The sequence below is a fragment of the Cetorhinus maximus genome, chromosome 18 (assembly GCF_964194155.1).
Source record: "Cetorhinus maximus chromosome 18, sCetMax3.hap1.1, whole genome shotgun sequence".
Taxonomy (NCBI): domain Eukaryota; kingdom Metazoa; phylum Chordata; class Chondrichthyes; order Lamniformes; family Cetorhinidae; genus Cetorhinus; species Cetorhinus maximus.
The window spans coordinates 2234505-2254504 of NC_135896.1; the positions used below are offsets into that span (position 1 = coordinate 2234505).

Consider the following 20000-nt stretch of genomic DNA (forward strand, 5'->3'; position numbering starts at 1 on the left):
CCCCCTCCCCCTCCCTCCTCCCCCCCTCTCCCCCCTCCCCCCTCCCCCCTCCCTCCTCCCCCCCTCCCTCCCCTCCCCCTCCCCCCTCCCTCCTCCCCCCCCCCTCCCCCTCCCCTCCCTCTCCCTCCTCCCCCTGTCTAAGGCCGGATACCCTTCCCGAGGTGCTGTGCCCAGGTCGGAACCCAGTTGTCCCAGATGTGGGTTGACTTGAATTGTGTGGAACTGGAGCATCTCCTCCCCTTTGTCTCCCTGCCCCAGTGTGTGGGGATGGGAAACAGGGTAGTCCTCGCCAGTGAGTTGCAGGAACTGGTGGGGGTAGGAGGGCCCCAGTTTTACTAACAATGCCACACTACCTCCTTTTCCTTTTCGCCTGTCCTTCCTAAATACCGTGTCCTCTTGGATATTCAGGTCCCAGCCTTGGACACCCTGCAGCCATGTCTCCGTAATCACAATCATATCAAAACCGTTTATATCTATTTGCGCTGTTAGTTTGTCTACCTTATTGTGTACGCTCTGTGCTGATACAGTGCCTTTAGACTAATCTTTTTAACATTTTTACACATATTTTTGCCATCAAACCATAAAGTCAAAAAGACTTTCTGCCTATCACACAATGAGTAATGTAGTGTATGAATTTCAGTGCCAGTGTGATGGTAGCTATGTCGGCCGTACATCCCAAAGACTGGGGGATCGTATCAAACAGCCTGTCCCAGACGCTCTTCGCAATGAGCAGGGTCCAGACCGTACCCAACCAGCCTGTGCTTGCAAAAAAGTGTCCAACATTAGATGTGATCAACATCTAACATTTGCTAAATCATCCTCAATGTGCTAAAAATTACACTGACAACCAGTTTAAGATTGTCAGTAGGGCTCACAATGTGGTACATTTGCGTGTACTGGAAGCTACATAGATTAATTCACAGGGCCCTGTTCTGTGCAGACAGAAAGAACATGTACACACATTGTGCCTGTTTCAGCTAAACAAAGTAAGTGACAGCCATTCGCTGGTTCATTCCTCAGGGCAGTGCCCTGACCAATCAGAGTCGAGCTACCCGGTTTAAATTTCAAAAAAATGCTTGGCAGTTAACTGTCAGTCACCATTAACTGGTGGATTCTCCATAGCAATACCTCTACCAATCAGAGTCCACTTGCCAACCAATCAGCACTCTCTTCTCATACAGTATAAAGCTGTTGCTTCCCCTGACATTAGTATTCCTGCGATTGTCCTGATGAGTGCAAGACAAAGACCTTCAACAAAATGTCTTTTTTCAGCAATACTCAACATATTTTTTTGCACTATGGCCCAATTTGCTGCTAGCTCTTGTTTTCTCTGCCTTCCACTTTTGCTTTCTACTTTTTTATCTTTCATTCCTACTTGTGTTTCCCTCTCTAGCGTCTCCCCACTCAGGTTACCATCACCCTGCTGCTCGGTTTAAACCCTTCCCCACACAGTACCAGCAAATACCCCCGCCAGGATATTGGTGCCGGTCCTGCTGGGGAGTAACCTGTCCAGCTTATACAGGTCCCATCTTCCCCAGAATCAGTCCCAATGCCTCAGGAATCTAAATTTCTCCCTCCTACACCATGTCTCCAGCCACGCATTCATCTGGTCTATTCTCCTATTCCTGATCTCGCTAGTACGCGGCCCTGGGAGTAAACCTGAGATTTCTACCTTTGTGGTCCTGCTTTTTAATTTATTTTCTAGCTCCCTATATTCTACTTTCAGGACCTCATCCCTCTTTTTACTTATGTCGTTGGTACCGATGTGGACCACGACCTCTGGCTGTTCACCCTCCCCCTTCAGAATGTCCTGCAGCTGCTCAGTGACATCCTTGACCCTGGCACCAGGGAGGCAAGATACCATCCTGGTGTCATGTCTGCAGCTGCAGAAACATCTATCTGTGCCCCTTACCTTATAATCCCCTATCACTATTGCTCTCCCACTCTTTCCGCACCCCCCACACTCCACCCCGTGCAGCTGAGCCAATCCTTGTGCCACGGACTTGGCTCTTGCTGCATTGCCCTGAGAAACCATCTCCCCCAGCAGCATCCAAAACAGAAAATCTGTTAGAGAGGGAGATAGACCCAGGGGACTCCTGCACTACCTACTTAGTGCTTTTACTCTGTCTGGCGGTCACCCATTCCCTTTCTGTCTGTGCATTCTTTACTGGAGACACTTCCTGCAAAACGTCATCAGTCACTGAGTGGATTCCCTGATCCTACAGGGAGTGCACCTGATATTCACTCAGAACAGCCCTCAGCTCAGGGAGGCGCCATTGCCCTCAGTGCCCTCAACCAAGGTGCTGAACTGTCTCCCCCTTGAGTAGTGTGGGTCTCTATTCTCTAGAAAAAGGAAGACCAAGGGGTGACCTAATAGAACTCTTTAAAATTACAAAAGAATTTGATCGAAGCTGTTTTCACTTGTGGGGGTGACCAACACCAGGGTGCCGTAAATATGGTTTAGTTAGTAAAAAAAACCCAGTGGGGAATTGAGGAGAAACTTCTTTACCCAGAGAGTGGTGAGACTGTGGAACTCGCTCCCACAGGGAGTGGCTGAGGTGAATAGTACAGATACATTTCGGGGGAAGCCGGATAATCACATGAGGGAGAAAGGATTGTGAGGATACGTTGATAGGGTGAGGTGAAGAGGGGGTGGGAGGAGGCTCATGTGGATCAGAAACACCAGCACGGAGCGGTTGGGGCTGAATGGCCTGTTTCTGAGCTGTAAAATCAATGTAGTTCTGGCTCACTAATCCAGGGACAAGAATTGGAGGGGTTGATGTTCCCCATTGTTCAGCAAACTACTGTGTCACTGCCTGGAGCACATCTTTAAAAGAGGCTGAGGTAGTGGAGGAGATGGGAAGAATGACCTCCAAGAGAAGGGAGGGTGTCTTCGGGAGTGGGTTGGGGCACAGAGGGAGGAATTGCTTCTATGTAACTGTACCTGTCTGTGATGCAGCGACTCAAGAGACACCCTCCCGCTCAGAGATGCGATGGCAGCAGAACCACAGGTTCCGACTGAGGTGCCCACCAACAGCAATCAGGTGGCCACAATCTGGCAGCACCTCCAGCGAGAAATGGAGGGCCGCCTGAGGCTTCTAGAAGATTCTCTTCGGCAAGGCTTGGGGTCGCAGGTCAGTGCTTCACATCATCTTGAAAGAAAACTAAACAGATAACGTTACCATGCGGAAGGGCTTGTGTTGTAATGGGACTGGACGGCACAGTCATACCTCCCATGATGGCTAAACCAAACCGTTCACAGCCTTGGCACAACCTTGAACTGACCCTCTGACCCCATGTCCTTCTGGCACTAACACTGTGTACCTTCTACCACCATAATATCACTTGTCTCCAACACTGTCTCAGCTTGTTTGCTGCTGAAAACCTCATCCATGCCTTTGTTATCTCCAAACTCTGGCAGGACTCCCACCTTCTACTCCCCTTAAACTTCAGCTCCAAAATACGGTGTCCTTTAGCGCCAAGTCCCATTCACCCGTCACCCACGCTGCTCCTTGACTTTCATTGGCCAACGCGCTGTAAACAACTTGATTTTAAAATTCACATCCTTGTTTTCAAACCCCTCCCTGGTTTCGCCCCTCGCTGTCTCTGTAATCTCGCTTTTCCCGACATCGCTCCGAGATCTCTGCGCTCCTCTAATTCTGACCTCTAGAACATCCCTGATTTTAATCACTCCGCCATTAGCGGCCGTGCCTTCAGACACCTCGACCTAAGCTCTGGAATTCCCTCCCTAAACCTCTCCGCCACTTTCTCTTCCTTTAAGATGCTTTTTAGAACCTACCTCTTTGATGCAGCTTTTCATCACCTGTACTAATATCCCCTTTGGTGGCTCAGTGCCAATATATTGCAGGGTATTTGCAGCACAGAAACAGACCATTCAGCCCATCTGGTCCATGCTGATGTTTATGCTTCACATGAGCCTCCTCCCACCCCTCTTCACCTCCCTCTATCAACAGACCCTTCTATTCCTTTCTCCCTCATGTGTTTATCTAGCTTCCCCTTAAATACACCTACATAATTTCCCTCAACCACTCGCTGTAGTAGCGGATTTTATTCTGGTTCTGCTGCCTTGGGAAATTTTAGGACATTAAAGGTGCTATGAAAATGCAAGTTGTCGCTGTTTGTAGACACAGCCCAGTCTGCGGTGAGTGAAGACTTCTCTGTCTGCCAAGTGTGATCTATGATGTGCCGATTTCCACATGCTTCAGTCTGAGTTCAGTCAGGGCTATCGAGGCACCGTGCCAATGTATGTGTGCTCACTCACCCAAAGCTGTTGTTAATTTGGCACGGAGTTGAAAAGCCAAAATACTGAGGACGCTGGAAATCTGAAATAAAAACAGAAATGCTCAGCAACTCAGGCAGCATCCCTGGAGAGTGAAACAGAGTTAACATTTTACGCCATTTTAAAATTATTTCTGTTATTTACCAAATTGAAGAGCTTGGCTAAGGAGTAGATGTCAGCGCTGATGCAGGGGTTGCAATGGCACACCTTACAGTAAAGGGCAATCGGAGAATCTGCATAGGGAGGCCATTCGAAACCGCGCTGCTTGTGCTAGCCGTTCAGTGGGGTCTTTTAATTAGTCCTGTGCTCCCCTGCGCGTTCCCCATAACTCCGCAGTCTTTCCCCCTTCAAATATTGATCCCGTTCTCTTTTGAAAGTTACTTCTGAATCCGCTTTCGCTGCCCTTTCAGGCATTCCAGATCACAACTCACTGCATAAGAAATGTTTTCTCATCGCGTTGAATATGGCTAAAGAGAGACATGTTGCTGAAGCTTTTCATCTTGCCTTCGTCAGGACAAACACAAGAATGCCAAATTTCAAACAATCACAGCAACTTTATTCCGCAGCAGAAAAAGGTGCTGATTGGTTGGCAAGTCGGCTCTGATTGGCCAAGGCGTTGCCATGGAGAGAGTAACAGGGGACTATAGGCTCCCCAAGCTCCCGGGTAATTCAAAAAAGGTGCAAGGCTTGAACATGTTCCTTTTGTTTGCAGAGAACGGGTCCCTGTGTGTGATTGTGTGAATGTTGCCTCTAGCACGTGTAAGTGAGCCACATTATGAGCTCGGCTGATTCATTTAAATTCTTGTGTTTGTCCTGGTGAGCGCAAGACACAAGGTTTCAACAGCGTGGCTGTCACCTCCCCTCTGGCTCTTTGCGAAATATCTTAAATCTGCGTCACCAGCTGACTGACCTTCCTGCTGGTCCGAGCAGTTTCTTCCTGTTCCCCCTGTCAATATCCCTCATACTCGGACAGTCCGGCTGTAACTGTGAGGAGACCTCCGAATAGGCTGGAGCGATTTTTAAAATGCTTTTACTGCAGCTGTGCAAGAGAGGGAGCTCTGCGTTCATGAATGACACTGGGGTGGTGAGAGAGAGCGTCACACTCTGCAATGTTACAGCCTGCAATCTCACACTGGGTACCTGGATCGCTGAGGCTCCGGCAGCTTGGCTGGCTTCTCAGCTTGCTAACCTTTATTTGCTGAACGTTAGCAAAATGTTTTCTACGCTGCTGATCTTTCAGTAACTCAATGCAGACTTCCCAAGAGTTTCTGGGATAGATGATTCACTACAGGGGCTCCTGCAGCTCTGTAGGTGTCAGAAAAAGTGCTCTCTGTGAGTTTATAGATATTTACAGGGAGTCTCCGGGACTCGGGAGTTTCCGTGTTCAGGTTCCACTCCAGAAATTTACACACATAATCCAGACTGACACTCCCAGTGAAGTGCTGAGGGCTGAGACATTATACCAAGACCCCTGACCCGCCCTGTCACGTTTAGGTCCTATTTCTCAATTTTGTACAAGGGCAAGGGATATCTCACCAATATTTATCACTCAATCCACATCATCAAACATTATCACTTTGTTGTTTGTGGGAGCTGATTGGCTGCTGCTTTTCCATATTGCATCAGGGACTATACTTCAAAAATACTTCATTTTCTGTGATGCACTTTGAGATATCCTGAGGTTATTATTATAGAAATGCAAATCTTTCTGTTCTTTGAAGTGTTTGTGATGTTTTTCCAGGTGTCGGTTGCAGCCGGGTCTCTGTGCCATGACCATGAAATTTCATCAACATCACCAGCGGCAGAAGAGGAGCTGAAATTATGGGTGACCCAACTCAGAGAGCTGGTCCAAGAGACAGCCACCATCGCTGTACGGGGAGAGGTGGGGCCAGAGATCAGTACACGGGGAGAGATGGGAACAGAGATCAGTACGCGGGGAGAGATGGGGCCTGAGATCAGTACACGGGGAGAGATGGGGCCTGAGATCAGTACAGGGGGAGAGATGGGAACAGAGATCAGTACATGGGGAGAGGTGGGGCTGAGATCAGTACAGGGGGGGAGATGGGGCCTGAGATCAGTACACGGGGAGAGATGGGGCCTGAGATCAGTACACGGGGAGAGGTGGGGCTGAGATCAGTACACGGGGAGAGATGGGGCCTGAGATCAGTACACGGGGAGAGGTGGGAACAGAGATCAGTACACGGGGAGAGATGGGGCTGAGATCAGTACACGGGAAGAGATGGGGCCTGAGATCAGTACACGGGGAGAGGTGGGGCCTGAGATCAGTACATGGGGAGAGATGGGGCCTGAGATCAGTACAGGGGGAGAGATGGGGCCTGAGATCAGTACAGGGGGAGAGATGGGGCCTGAGATCAGTACACGGGGAGAGATGGGGCCTGAGATCAGTACATGGGGAGAGATGGGGCCTGAGATCAGTACAGGGGGAGAGATGGGGCCTGAGATCAGTACACGGGGAGAGATGGGGCCTGAGATCAGTACAGGGGGAGAGATGGGGCCTGAGATCAGTACACGGGGAGAGATGGGGCCTGAGATCAGTACAGGGGGAGAGATGGGGCCTGAGATCAGTACAGGGGGAGAGATGGGGCCTGAGATCAGTACAGGGGGAGAGATGGGGCCTGAGATCAGTACAGGGGGAGAGATGGGGCCTGCGATCAGTACACGGGGGGAGATGGGGTCTGAGATCAGTACACGGGGAGAGATGGGGTCTGAGATCAGTACACGGGGAGAGATGGGGCCTGAGATCAGTACACGGGGGGAGATGAGGCCTGAGATCAGTACAGGGGGAGAGATGGGGCCTGAGATCAGTACACGGGGAGAGATGGGGTCTGAGATCAGTACACGGGGGGAGATGGGGTCTGAGATCAGTACACGGGGGGAGATGGGAACAGAGATCAGTACACGGGGAGAGATGGGAACAGTGATCAGTACACGGGGAGAGATGGGGTCTGAGATCAGTACACGGGGAGAGATGGGGTCTGAGATCAGTACATGGGGAGAGATGGGAACAGAGATCAGTACATGGGGAGAGATGGAGCCTGAGATCAGTACAGGGGGAGAGGTGGGAACAGAGATCAGTACACGAGGAGAGATGGGGTCTGAGATCAGTACACGGGGGGAGATGGGAACAGTGATCAGTACACGGGGAGAGATGGGAACAGAGATCAGTACACGGGGAGAGATGGGAACAGAGATCAGTACACGGGGGGAGATGGGAACAGAGATCAGTACATGGGGAGAGATGGGAACAGTGATCAGTACACGGGGAGAGATGGGAACAGAGATCAGTACACGGGGGGAGATGGGAACAGAGATCAGTACATGGGGAGAGATGGGAACAGTGATCAGTACACGGGGAGAGATGGGAACAGAGATCAGTACACGGGGAGAGATGGGAACAGTGATCAGTACACGGGGGGAGATGGGGTCTGAGATCAGTACACGGGGGGAGATGGGAACAGAGATCAGTACACGGGGAGAGATGGGAACAGTGATCAGTACACGGGGGGAGATGGGGTCTGAGATCAGTACACGGGGGGAGATGGGAACAGAGATCAGTACACGGGGAGAGATGGGAACAGTGATCAGTACACGGGGAGAGATGGGGCCTGAGATCAGTACACGGGGAGAGATGGGGTCTGAGATCAGTACACGGGGAGAGATGGGGTCTGAGATCAGTACAGGGGGAGAGATGGGGCCTGAGATCAGTACAGGGGGAGAGATGGGGTCTGAGATCAGTACACGGGGAGAGATGGGGCCTGAGATCAGTACACGGGGAGAGATGGAGCCTGAGATCAGTACACGGGGGGAGAGGTGGGAACAGAGATCAGTACACGGGGAGAGATGGGGCCTGAGATCAGTACGCGGGGAGAGATGGGGCCTGAGATCAGTACGCGGGGGGAGATGGGAACAGAGATCAGTACACGGGGAGAGATGGGGTCTGAGATCAGGACACGGGGAGAGATGGGGCCTGAGATCAGTACACGGGGAGAGATGGGGCCTGAGATCAGTACACAGGGAGAGATGGGGCCTGAGACCAGTACACGGGGAGAGGTGGGGCCTGAGATCAGTACACGGGGAGAGATGGGGCCTGAGATCAGTACACAGGGAGAGATGGGGCCTGAGATCAGTACAGGGGGAGAGATGGGGCCTGAGATCAGTACAGGGGGAGAGGTGGGAACAGAGATCAGTACACGGGGAGAGATGGGGCCTGAGATCAGTACAGGGGGAGAGATGGGGCCTGAGATCAGTACACGGGGAGAGATGTGGCCTGAGATCAGTACACGGGGAGAGATGGGGCCTGAGATCAGTACACGGGGAGAGATGGGGCCTGAGATCAGTACAGGGGGAGAGGTGGGAACAGAGATCAGTACACGGGGAGAGATGGGGCCTGAGATCAGTACAGGGGGAGAGATGGGAACAGAGATCAGTACACGGGGAGAGATGGGGTCTTCGATCAGTACACGGGGAGAGATGGGGCCTGAGATCAGTACACGGGGAGAGATGGGGCCTGAGATCAGTACAGGGGGAGAGATGGGGCCTGAGATCAGTACAGGGGGAGAGATGGGGCCTGAGACCAGTACACGGGGAGAGGTGGGGCCTGAGATCAGTACACGGGGAGAGATGGGGCCTGAGATCAGTACAGGGGGAGAGATGGGGCCTGAGATCAGTACACGGGGAGAGGTGGGGCCTGAGATCAGTACACGGGGAGAGATGGGGCCTGAGATCAGTACAGGGGGAGAGATGGGGCCTGAAATCAGTACACGGGGAGAGATGGGGACAGAGATCAGTACACGGGGAGAGATGGGGCCTGAGATCAGTACACAGGGAGAGATGGGGCCTGAGACCAGTACACGGGGAGAGGTGGGGCCTGAGATCAGTACACGGGGAGAGATGGGGCCTGAGATCAGTACAGGGGGAGAGATGGGGCCTGAGACCAGTACACGGGGAGAGATGGGGCCTGAGATCAGTACACAGGGAGAGATGGGGCCTGAGACCAGTACACGGGGAGAGATGGGGCCTGAGATCAGTACAGGGGGAGAGATGGGGCCTGAGATCAGTACACAGGGAGAGATGGGGCCTGAGACCAGTACACGGGGAGAGATGGGGCCTGAGATCAGTACAGGGGGAGAGATGGGGCCTGAGATCAGTACACGGGGAGAGATGGGGCCTGAGATCAGTACAGGGGGAGAGATGGGGCCTGAGATCAGTACAGGGGGAGAGATGGGGCCTGAGACCAGTACACGGGGAGAGGTGGGGCCTGAGATCAGTACAGGGGAAGGTGGGGGCCTGAGATCAGTACACGGGGAGAGATGGTGCCTGAGATCAGTACACAGGGAGAGGTGGGGCCTGAGATCAGTACACGGGGAGAGGTGGGGCCTGAGATCAGTACACGGGGAGAGATGGGGCTGAGATCAGTACACGGGGAGAGGCAGCTGGGGAGAGCTCAATCTTCCATCTTATCTAGAATTTGTCATTCCTGGGAACATCCTCATAAATCTTCTCTGTACCTTCTCCATTGTGATCACATCCTTGCTATAATACGGAGACCTGTCCTGGGAATGTTTGATGGGGACAGTGTAGAGGGAGCTTTACTCTGTATCTAACCCCGTGCTGTCCCTGTCCTGGGAGTGTTTGATGGGGACAGTGTAGAGGGAGCTTTACTCTGTTTCTAACCCCATGCTGTACCTGTCCTGGGAGTGTTTGATGGGGACAGTGTAGATGGAGCTTTACTCTGTATCTAACCCCGTGCTGTACCTGTCCTGGGAGTGTTTGATGGGGACAGTGTAGAGGGAGCTTTACTCTGTATCTAACCCCGTGCTGTACCTGTCCTGGGGGTGTTTGATGGGGACAGTGTAGAGGGAGCTTTACTCTGTATCTAACCCCATGCTGTCCCTGTCCTGGGAGTGTTTGATGGGGACAGTGTAGAGAGAGCTTTACTCTGTATCTAACCCCGTGTTGTATGTGTCCTGGGAGTGTTTGATGGGGACAGTGTAGAGGGAGCTTTACTCTGTATCTAACCCCGTGCTGTACCTGTCCTGGGAGTGTTTGATGGGGACAGTGTAGAGGGATCTTTACGCTGTATCTAACCCTGTGCTGTACCTGTCCTGGGAGTGTTTGATGGGGACAGTGTAGAGGGAGCTTTACTCTGTATCTAACTCTGTGCTGTACCTGTCCTGGGAGTGTTTGATGGGGACCGTGTAGAGGGAGCTTTACTCTGTATCTAACCCCGTGCTGTACCTGTCCTGGGAGTGTTTGATGGGGACAGTGTAGAGGGAGCTTTACTCTGTATCTAACCCCGTACTGTACCTGTCCTGGGAGTGTTTGATGGGGACAGTGTAGAGGGAGCTTTACTCTATATCTAACCCCGTGCTGTACCTGTCCTGGGAGTGTTTGATGGGGACAGTGTAGAGGGAGCTTTACTCTGTATCTAACCCCATGCTGTACCTGCCCTGGGAGTGTTTGATGGGGACGGTGTTCAGGGATTTTTACTCTGTTTTTAACACAGTTGTAACCATGGAGATCTGTATCATGGAAGCTGTGCACTTGGAGTGATATGAGCATTTTGAACTGGTCCTTGTATTCCTGTTACACTTCTCAGGGGGACATTAATCAGGATGAACGGTTAAAATTGGAGAAGAGCTTGCAGGATTCCATCCTCGGGATCAGCCGCTGGTCGGATGCTGTGGAGAGGGGAATGTCCTCCTATAGCTCAATATCCATCGCGGAGGCAGAAAAGCAGCAACAGTATCACCAGGTAATAATCCGGAGCTTGGGAGTATCACAGTTATATTGCAAATACTGGAAAGAATCAAAAGACTGGAATCTATTCGAGTTTATTCTAGATAAACAGTTTCCTGGGAGTGAGTTACAGACTGGAATCTAATCGAGGGGCTCGGGGGTTTATATATAGAATAACAGATACCCGGGAGTGAGTTACAGACTGGAATCTAATCGAGGGGTTTGGGGGTTTATGTATAGAATAACAGATACCCGGGAGTGAGTTACAGACTGGAATCTAATCGAGGGGTTTGGGGGTTTATATATAGAATAACAGATACCCGAGAGTGAGTTACAGACTGGAATCTAATCGAGGGGTTTGGGGGTTTATATATAGAATAACAGATACCCGGGAGTGAGTTACAGACTGGAATCTAATCGAGGGGTTTGGGGGTTTATATATAGAATAACAGATACCCGAGAGTGAGTTACAGACTGGAATCTAATCGAGGGGTTTGGGGGTTTATACATAGAATAACAGATACCCGGGAGTGAGTTACAGACTGGAATCTAATCGAGGGGTTTGGGGGTTTATATACAGAATAACAGATACGCGGGAGTGAGTTACAGACTGGAATCTAATCGAGGGGTTTGGGGGTTTATATACAGAATAACAGATACTCGGGAGTGAGTTACAGACTGGAATCTAATCGAGGGGTTTGGGGGTTTATATATAGAATAACAGATACCCGGGAGTGAGTTACAGACTGGAATCTAATCGAGGGGTTTGGGGGTTTATATATAGAATAACAGATACTCGGGAGTGAGTTACAGACTGGAATCTAATCGAGGGGTTTGGGGGTTTATATATAGAATAACAGATACCCGGGAGTGAGTTACAGACTGGAATCTAATCGAGGGGTTTGGGGGTTTATATATAGAATAACAGATACTCGGGAGTGAGTTACAGACTGGAATCTAATCGAGGGGTTTGGGGGTTTATATATAGAATAACAGATACCCGGGAGTCCGTTAACCTTGGCTCAGGGCAGCACTTTTGGAGATGTTGTCTTTTAAACTGTGGCTTCATCTTTGTGCAAATTTTAGACTCTGTTTCCCACATCACAGCAGTGACTGCAATTCAGAAAGCTCTTAATTGGCAGTAAAGCAGTTTCAGATGTTTTTTGACGATGCAGCACTCCCTCAGTACTGACCCTCCCACAGTGCGGTGCTCCCTCAGCACTGACCCTCCCACAGTGCGGTGCTCCCTCAGTACTGACCCTCCGACAGTGCGGCGCTCCCTCAGTACTGACCCTCCGACAGTGCAGCACTCCCTCAGTACTGACCCTCCAACTGTGCAGCACTCACTCAGTACTGACCCTCTGACAGTGCGGCGCTCCCTCAGTACTGACCCTCCGACAGTGCAGCACTCCCTCAGTACTGACCCTCCAACTGGGCAGCACTCACTCAGTACTGACCCTCTGACAGTGCGGCGCTCCCTCAGTACTGACCCTCTGACAGTGCAGCACTCACTCAGTACTGACCCTCCGACAGTGCAGCACTCCCTCAGTACTGACCCTCCGACAGTGCAGCTCTCCCTCAGTACTGACCCTCCGACTGTGCAGCTCTCACTCAGTACTGACCCTCCGACAGTGCAGCTCTCACTCAGTACTGACCCTCCGACAGTGCTGCTCTCACTCAGTACTGACCCTTCGACAGTGCAGCTCTCACTCAGTACTGACCCTCTGACAGTGCAGCTCTCACTCAGTACTGACCCTCTGACAGTGCAGCACTCCCTCAGTACTGACCCTCCGACAGTGCAGCTCTCACTCAGTACTGACCCTCTGACAGTGCAGCTCTCACTCAGTGTTACACTGGAAATGTCAGCTCAGGTTCTGAGCTAACGTATCTGCAGTGGGACCTGAACTCTTGACTCTAGTCTTGGAGGCTAAGGTACTACCCAGATAGCGAAGGTTGACAGTGAAACGGTCTGGGCTCAAGGATAGGGGATCGCACCTGGACATCCTGTTTGCTTGAGTGATGGTTGGTATGGGTCCTGAAACTTAGGAACCTGAAGTGTTTGATTGTTGTGTGTTCCAGTTGCTGGCTGAGACCCTGGAGAGAGTTGACCAGGAGCTGGGTGAGCAGAGGTACCTGCTGGGCCAGGGGGATGTACCTGGGGACCGGATCTGTCCACAGGCACTGGAATATTTGGTCAGTTTACAGAAGAGGCTGAAGCTGGTGCAATCTGCCCATTCCATGGTGAGCCACTCGCTGAGGGATGGAGTGAATCACATCACCCAGTACCAGGTAAGGTACAGGTAGATGCACACGCTCATCCACTCCTCCTGTGACTCTATTTTAAAACTTGGTGCAGTATTGCCTTGTGGGCCTGATCACTTAAGCATCCCCTTTAAAGAGACCTGTGCTTCTTAATATTTTTATTGGTTCAACAATCATTTCATTTAAATAACAATAGCAGGAGACTATCATTAGGGATAACTGAGTGATAGTGTGAGGGGTCCTCTGGAGGGCCCCATTGTCACAGATGCCAGTCTTTAGCCAATTCGATTCACTGCACATGATATCAAGAAACAGCTGAAGGCACAGGATACTGCAAAGGCTATGGGCCCTGACAATATTCCAGCAATAGTACTGAACACCTGTGTTCCAGAACTTGCCGTGCCCCTAGCCAAGCTGTTCCAGTACAGCTACAACACTGGCATCTACCCTGCTATGTGGCAAATTGTCCAGGTATGTCCTGTACACAAAAAGCAGCACAAATCCAACCCGGCCAATTACCACTCCATCAGTCTACTCTCAATCATCAGTAAAGTAATGGAAGGGGTCATCAACAGTGCTATCAAGCAGCACTTGCTTAGCAATAACCTGCTCACTGATGCCCAGTTTGGGTTCCGCCAGGGCCACTCAGCTCCTGACCTCATTAAAGCCTTGGTTCAAACATGGACAAAAGAGCTGAACTCCCGAGGTGAGGTAAGAGTGACTGCCCTTGACATCAAGGCCGCATTTGACCGAGTGTGGCATCAAGGAGCCCTAACGTAACGAGTCAATGGGAATCAGGGGAAAAACTCTCCACTGGTTGGAGTCATGCCTAGCACAAAGGAAGATGGTTGTGGTTGTTGGAGGTCAATCATCTCAGCTCCAGGACATCACTGCAGGAATTCCTCAGGGTAGTGTCCTCGGCCCAACCACCTTCAGCTGCTTCATCAATGACCTTCCTTCCATCATAAGGTCAGAAGTGGGGATGTTCACTGATGATTGCACAATGTTCAGCACCGTTCGCGATTCCTCAGATACTGAAGCAGTCCATGTCCAAATGCAGCAAGACCTGGACAATATCCAGGCTTTGGCTAACAAGTGGCAAGTAACATTTGTGCCACACAAGTGCCAGGTAATGACCATCTCCAACAAGAGAGAATCTAACCATCGCCCCTTGACATTCAATGGCATTACCGTTGCTGAATCCCCCACTATCAACATCCTGGGGGTCACCATTGACCAGAAACTGAACTGGACCAGCCATATAAATACTGTGACTACAAGAGCAGGTCAGACGCTGGGAATTCTACAGAGAGTAAGTGACCTCCTGACTCCCCAAAGCCTGTCCACCATCTACAAGGCACAAGTCAGGACTGTGATTGAATACCCCACTTGCCTGGATGAATGCAGCTCCCACAACACTCATGAAGCTTGACACCATCCAGGACAAAGCAGCCCGCTTGATTGGCACCACATCCACAAACATTCACTCCCTCCACCACCGACGTACAGTAGCAGCAGTGTGTTTACCATCTACAAGATTCACTGCAGGAATTCACCAAGGTTCCTTCGACAGCACCTTCCAAACTCACGACCACTACTACCTAGAAGGACAAGGGCAGCAGATACATGGGAACACCACCACCTGGAAGTTCTGCTCCAAGTCACTCACCATCCTGACTTGGAAATATATCGCCGTTCCTTCACTGTCGCTGGGTCAAAACCCTGGAACTCCCTCCCTAACAGCACTGTGGGTGTACCTACACCACATGGACTGCAGCGGTTCAAGAAGGCAGCTCACCACCACCTTCTCAAGGGCAACTAGGGATGGGCAATAAATGCTGGCCTAGCCAACGAAGCCCACATCCCGTGAATGAATTAAAAAAATGCTGCATTGACATTTGAGATACAGTCAGTAGCACAGGAGGCTGGGGGAGAGGTGTTACTGAGTGACAGTGTGAGGGAGCTGGATTAACGACAGTAGAGATACAGTCAGTAGCACAGGGCCCTGGGGGAGAGGGGTTACTGAGTGACAGAGGAAACTGGATTAGCATCAGTAGATTGTATAATATAAATCTGACTGTCTCAGGCAGTCAGTGGGCTTGCATTGGGATTGTTCACGGTTTGATGAAATATAAACCAGTATGATTTTCATTAAGCCCTGGCGTGCCATGGTGTTTTGTCTTGTATTGACTCTGCAGGCGAGGCTGAGGCAGTTCGAGGCTACATTGTTGGAGACGAGGACTGATATTCAGAAACGATTGCTGGGGTCTGTGAGTCAAAGCCCAGGAGAGAAACTTCAGGTAACACACCCTTCAGCACTTAACGACAACTTCCCTTTGTACAACCACTTTAACATCGGGAGACATCACAAGACACGTCACAGAAGCATAAATCAGACAAAAATCACATCTGACCTTGACTGAGAATATGAACATATGTCCTTGAACACATTGTCACCTCCCAAACCCCATCTTTTCCGTGACTCCATGTTTGAATCCTTCCAATCAGGTTTCTACCCCTGCCACAGGACCAAAATAGCTTTCATTGATGTCACTAATGATATCCTATGTGACTGTGACAAAGGTAAACTTTCCCTCCTCGTCCTTCTTGGCTTGCCTGCAGACTTTGACACGATTGACCACACCATCTCCCTTTGGTGACATCTCTACCACACCACCCATCAGGGTCTCTGGTTGTTGTACTGTTTCTCTGACAGCCATTCCTGGTCCAGGCATTAACCGGGGTCCCACCTGCCCTCTCAGCTGGGCGTATAAGATACCCTGGCACAATTTCAAAGAAGAGCAGGGGAGTTCTCCCCACTGTCTTGGCCAATATCACTATCTGGTCATTGTCACATTGTTGTTTGTGGGATCTGGCTGTGCACAAATTGGCTACTAAGTGTCCTACTTTACAACTGTGTCTAAATTCACAAGTATTTCATTGGCTGCAAAATGCTCTGGGACATCCCGAGGTCATGAAAGGTGCTACAGAAATGCAAGTCTTTCTTTCTATGCACACTACCCCTGTCTAAATAGGATAGATTTCAAACAGATCTAGCAAATCAACACTGGGCATCTATGAGGTGCTGTGGGCCATCAGCAGCAGCAGAATTGTACTCGAGCACAATCTGTAAACTCATGGCCTGGCATATCCCCCACTCTACCATTACCATCAAGCCTGGGGATCAACCCTGGTTCAATGAAGAGTGCAGGAGGGCATGCCAGGTGCAGCACCAGACATACCTAAAAATGAGGTGTCAACCTGGTGAAGCTATAACACAGGACTACTTGCATGCCAAACAACATAAGCAGCAAGTGATAGACAGAGCTAAGCGACCCCACAACCAACAGATCAGGTCTAAGCTCTGCAGTCCTGTCACATCCAGTTGTGAATAGTGGTGGACAATTAAACAACTCACTGGAGGAGGAGGCTCCACAAATATCCCCATCCTCAGTGATGGGTGAACCCAGCACATTTGCTACAACCTTCAGTCAGAAGTGCTGAGTGGATGATTCATCTTGGCCTCCTCCGGTAGTCCCCAGCATCACAGATTCCAGTCCTCAGACAATTCGATTCACTCCACGTGATATCAAGAAATGGCTGAAGGCCCTGGATCCTGCAAAGTCTATGGGCCCTGACAATATTCCAGCAATAGTACTGAAGACTTGAGCTCCAGAACTTGCTGTGCCCCTAGCCAAGCTGTTCCAGTACAGCTACAACACTGGCATCTACCCGGCTATGTGGAAAATTGCCCAGGTATGTCCTGTACACAAAAAGCAGGACAAATCCAACCCAGCCAATTACCACCCCATCAGTCTACTCTCCATCATCAGTAAAGTAATGGAAGGGGTCATCAACAGTGCTATCAAGCAGCACTTGCTTCGCAATAACCTGCTCACTGATGCCCAGTTTGGGTTCCGCCAGGGCCACTCAGCTCCTGACCTCATTACAGCCTTGGTTCAAACATGGACAAAAGAGCTGAACTCCCGAGGTGAGGTGAGAGTGACTGCCCTTGACATCAAGGCCGCATTTGACCGAGTGTGGCATCAAGGAGCCCTAGCAAAACTGGAGTCAATGGGAATCAGGGGAAAACTCTCCACTGGTTGGAGTCATACCTAGCACAAAGGAAGATGGTTGTGGTTATTGGAGATCAGTTATCTCGGTTCCAGGACATCACTGCAGGAGTTCCTCAGGGTAGTGTCCTCAGCCCAACCATCTCCAGCTGCTTCATCAATGACTTTCCTTCCATCATAAGGTCAGAAGTGGGGATGTTCGCTGATGATTGCACAATGTTCAGCACCATTCAGAACTCCTCAGATACTGAAGCAGCCCATGTCCAAATGCAGCAAGACCTGGACAATACGCAGATTTGAGCTAACAGGTGGCAAGTCACATTTGTGCCACCCAAGTGCCAGACAATGACCATCTCCAACAAGAGAGAATCTCACCATCACCCCTTGACATTCAATGGGATTACCATCGCTGAATCCCCCACTATCAATATCCTGGAGATTACCATTGATCAGGAACTGAACTGGAATAGCCATATAAATACTGTGGCCAGAAGAACAAGTCAGAGCCTAGGAATGAGTAACTCACCTCCTGACTCCCCAGACCTGTCCACCATTTACAAGGCACAAGTCAGGAGTGAGATGTAATACTCCCCACTTGCCTGGATGAGTGCAGCTCCCACAACGCTCAAGAAGCTTGACACCATCCAAGATAAAGCATCCTGCTTGATTGGCACCACATCAACAAACATTCACTCCCTCTACCACTGATGCACAGTAGCAGCAGTGTGTGTACCATCTACAAGATGCAATGCAGAAATTCACCAAGGCTCCTTCGGCAGCACCTTCCAAACCCATGACCACTACCATTTAAAAGGACAAGGGCAGCAGATAGATGGGAACACCACCACCTGGAAGTTCCCCTCCAAGTCACTCACTATCCTGACATGGAAATATATCGCCGTTCCTTCACTGTCGCTGGGTCAAAACCCTGGAACTCCCTCCCTAACAGCACTGTGGGTGTACCTACACCACATGGACTGCAGCGGTTCAAGAAGGCAGCTCACCACCACCTTCTCAAGGGCAATTAGGGATGGGCAATAAATGCTGGTCCAGCCAGCGAAGCCCACATCCTGCGAATGAATATATATTAAAAAAAAGACTCTAACATTTTCCCAATGACAGACGTTAAGCTAACTGGCCTATAGTTACCTGTTTTTTGTCTCCCTCTCTTTTTGAATAAGGGTGTTACATTGGCCGTTCTCCAATCCTCTGGCACTTTTCTAGAATCTAAGGATTCTTGGAAGATTACTACCAGTGCACCCACTATCTCTGTAGCTACTTCCTTTAATATCCTAGGATGCAACCCATCAGGTCCAGGGGACTTATCGGCCTTTAGCCCCATTAGTTTCCCTGGTACTTTTTCTCTAGTGATGGTTATTGTATTTATTTCCTCCACCAACCCCACCCCCTACCGCACCACTTTTGCCCCTTGATTATTTAGTATTTTTGGAATGCTATTAGCGCCTTCTACCGTGAAGACTGATGCAAAGTATTTATCCAACTCCTCAGCCATTTCCTGGTTCCCCATTATTATTCCCCAGCCTCATTCTCTAAGGGGCCTATGTTCACTGGCCTCTCTCTTCCCTTTTATATATTTAAAGAAGCTCTTACTGTCCGTTTTTATAATTTTTGCTAGTTTGCCCAGAAAGTTTATTTTCTCCCTCTTTATTACTTTTTTGGTCATCTTTTGTTGGTTTTTAAAACTTTCCCAATCCTCTGGCTTACCACTAATCTTTGCCACATTGTATGTTTTTCTTTCAATATGATACAATCCTTAACTTCCTTGATTAACCATGGTTGGTTTGTCCCTTTCCTAGAATCCTCCTTCCTCATTGGGATATATCTCTGTTGTGAGTCATGAACTATTTTCTTAAACGTCTGCCATTGTTCATCAACCGTCCTTTCTGCTAAACTCCTTTCCCAGTCCACCCCAGGCAACTCTGCCCTCATTCCATTGCAATTATATTTATTTAAGTTTAGCACAGTTGTTTCTGACCCATGTTTCTCACTCTCAAACTGAATTCTAAATTCTACCATGTTATGGTCACTGTTTCCTCAGATATATCAGAGTGTTACAGTGAGGGGTGTGTGTGGTATATCAGAGTGTTATAGTAATGGGTGTGGGGTATATCAGAGTGTTACAGTGAGGGGTGTGGGGTATATCAGAGTGTTACAGTGAGGGGTGTGGGGTATATCAGAGTGTTACAGTGAGGGGTGTGGGGTATATCAGAGTGTTACAGTGAGGGGGTGTGGGGTATATCAGAGTGTTAGAGTGAGGGGTGTGGGGTATATCAGAGTGTTACAGTGAGGGGTGTGGGGTATATCAGAGTGTTACAGTGAGGGGTGTGGGGTATATCAGAGTGTTACAGTGAGGGGTGTGGGGTATATCAGAGTGTCACAGTGAGGGGTGTAGTATTTGCTGTATTACTGAGTATTATTGAGTCTCGGCTGTATTGAGTATTATTGAGTATTATTGAGTCTCGGCTGTATTGAGTATTATTGAGTATTATTGAGTCTCGGCTGTATTGAGTATTATTGAGTATTATTGAGTCTCGGCTGTATTGAGTGTTATTGAGTATTATTGAGTCTCGGCTGTATTGAGTATT

The 20000-nt window shown here is 49.9% G+C and overlaps 2 protein-coding genes across 2 annotated transcripts in view; both read left to right on the plus strand.

Annotated features, from left to right (window-relative positions):
• The window catches only part of LOC144693526 (uncharacterized), a 67522-nt gene extending 66018 nt beyond the window's left edge, over nt 1-1504 (plus strand). Inside the window, exon 22 of the mRNA XM_078563369.1 lies at nt 1394-1504. Within this exon, the coding sequence (XP_078419495.1) occupies nt 1394-1504 (111 nt within the window). The remainder of the gene's footprint in view (nt 1-1393) is intronic.
• Nucleotides 1505-2962: 1458 nt separating this feature from the next.
• Nucleotides 2963-20000, plus strand: part of LOC144692887 (nesprin-2-like) — a 124094-nt gene continuing 107056 nt past the window's right edge. The window contains 5 exon segments of the mRNA XM_078561983.1: nt 2963-3134; nt 6042-6182; nt 10920-11075; nt 13139-13348; nt 15520-15621. Of these exon segments, the coding sequence (XP_078418109.1) occupies nt 2994-3134; nt 6042-6182; nt 10920-11075; nt 13139-13348; nt 15520-15621 (750 nt within the window). The 5' untranslated portion in view covers nt 2963-2993.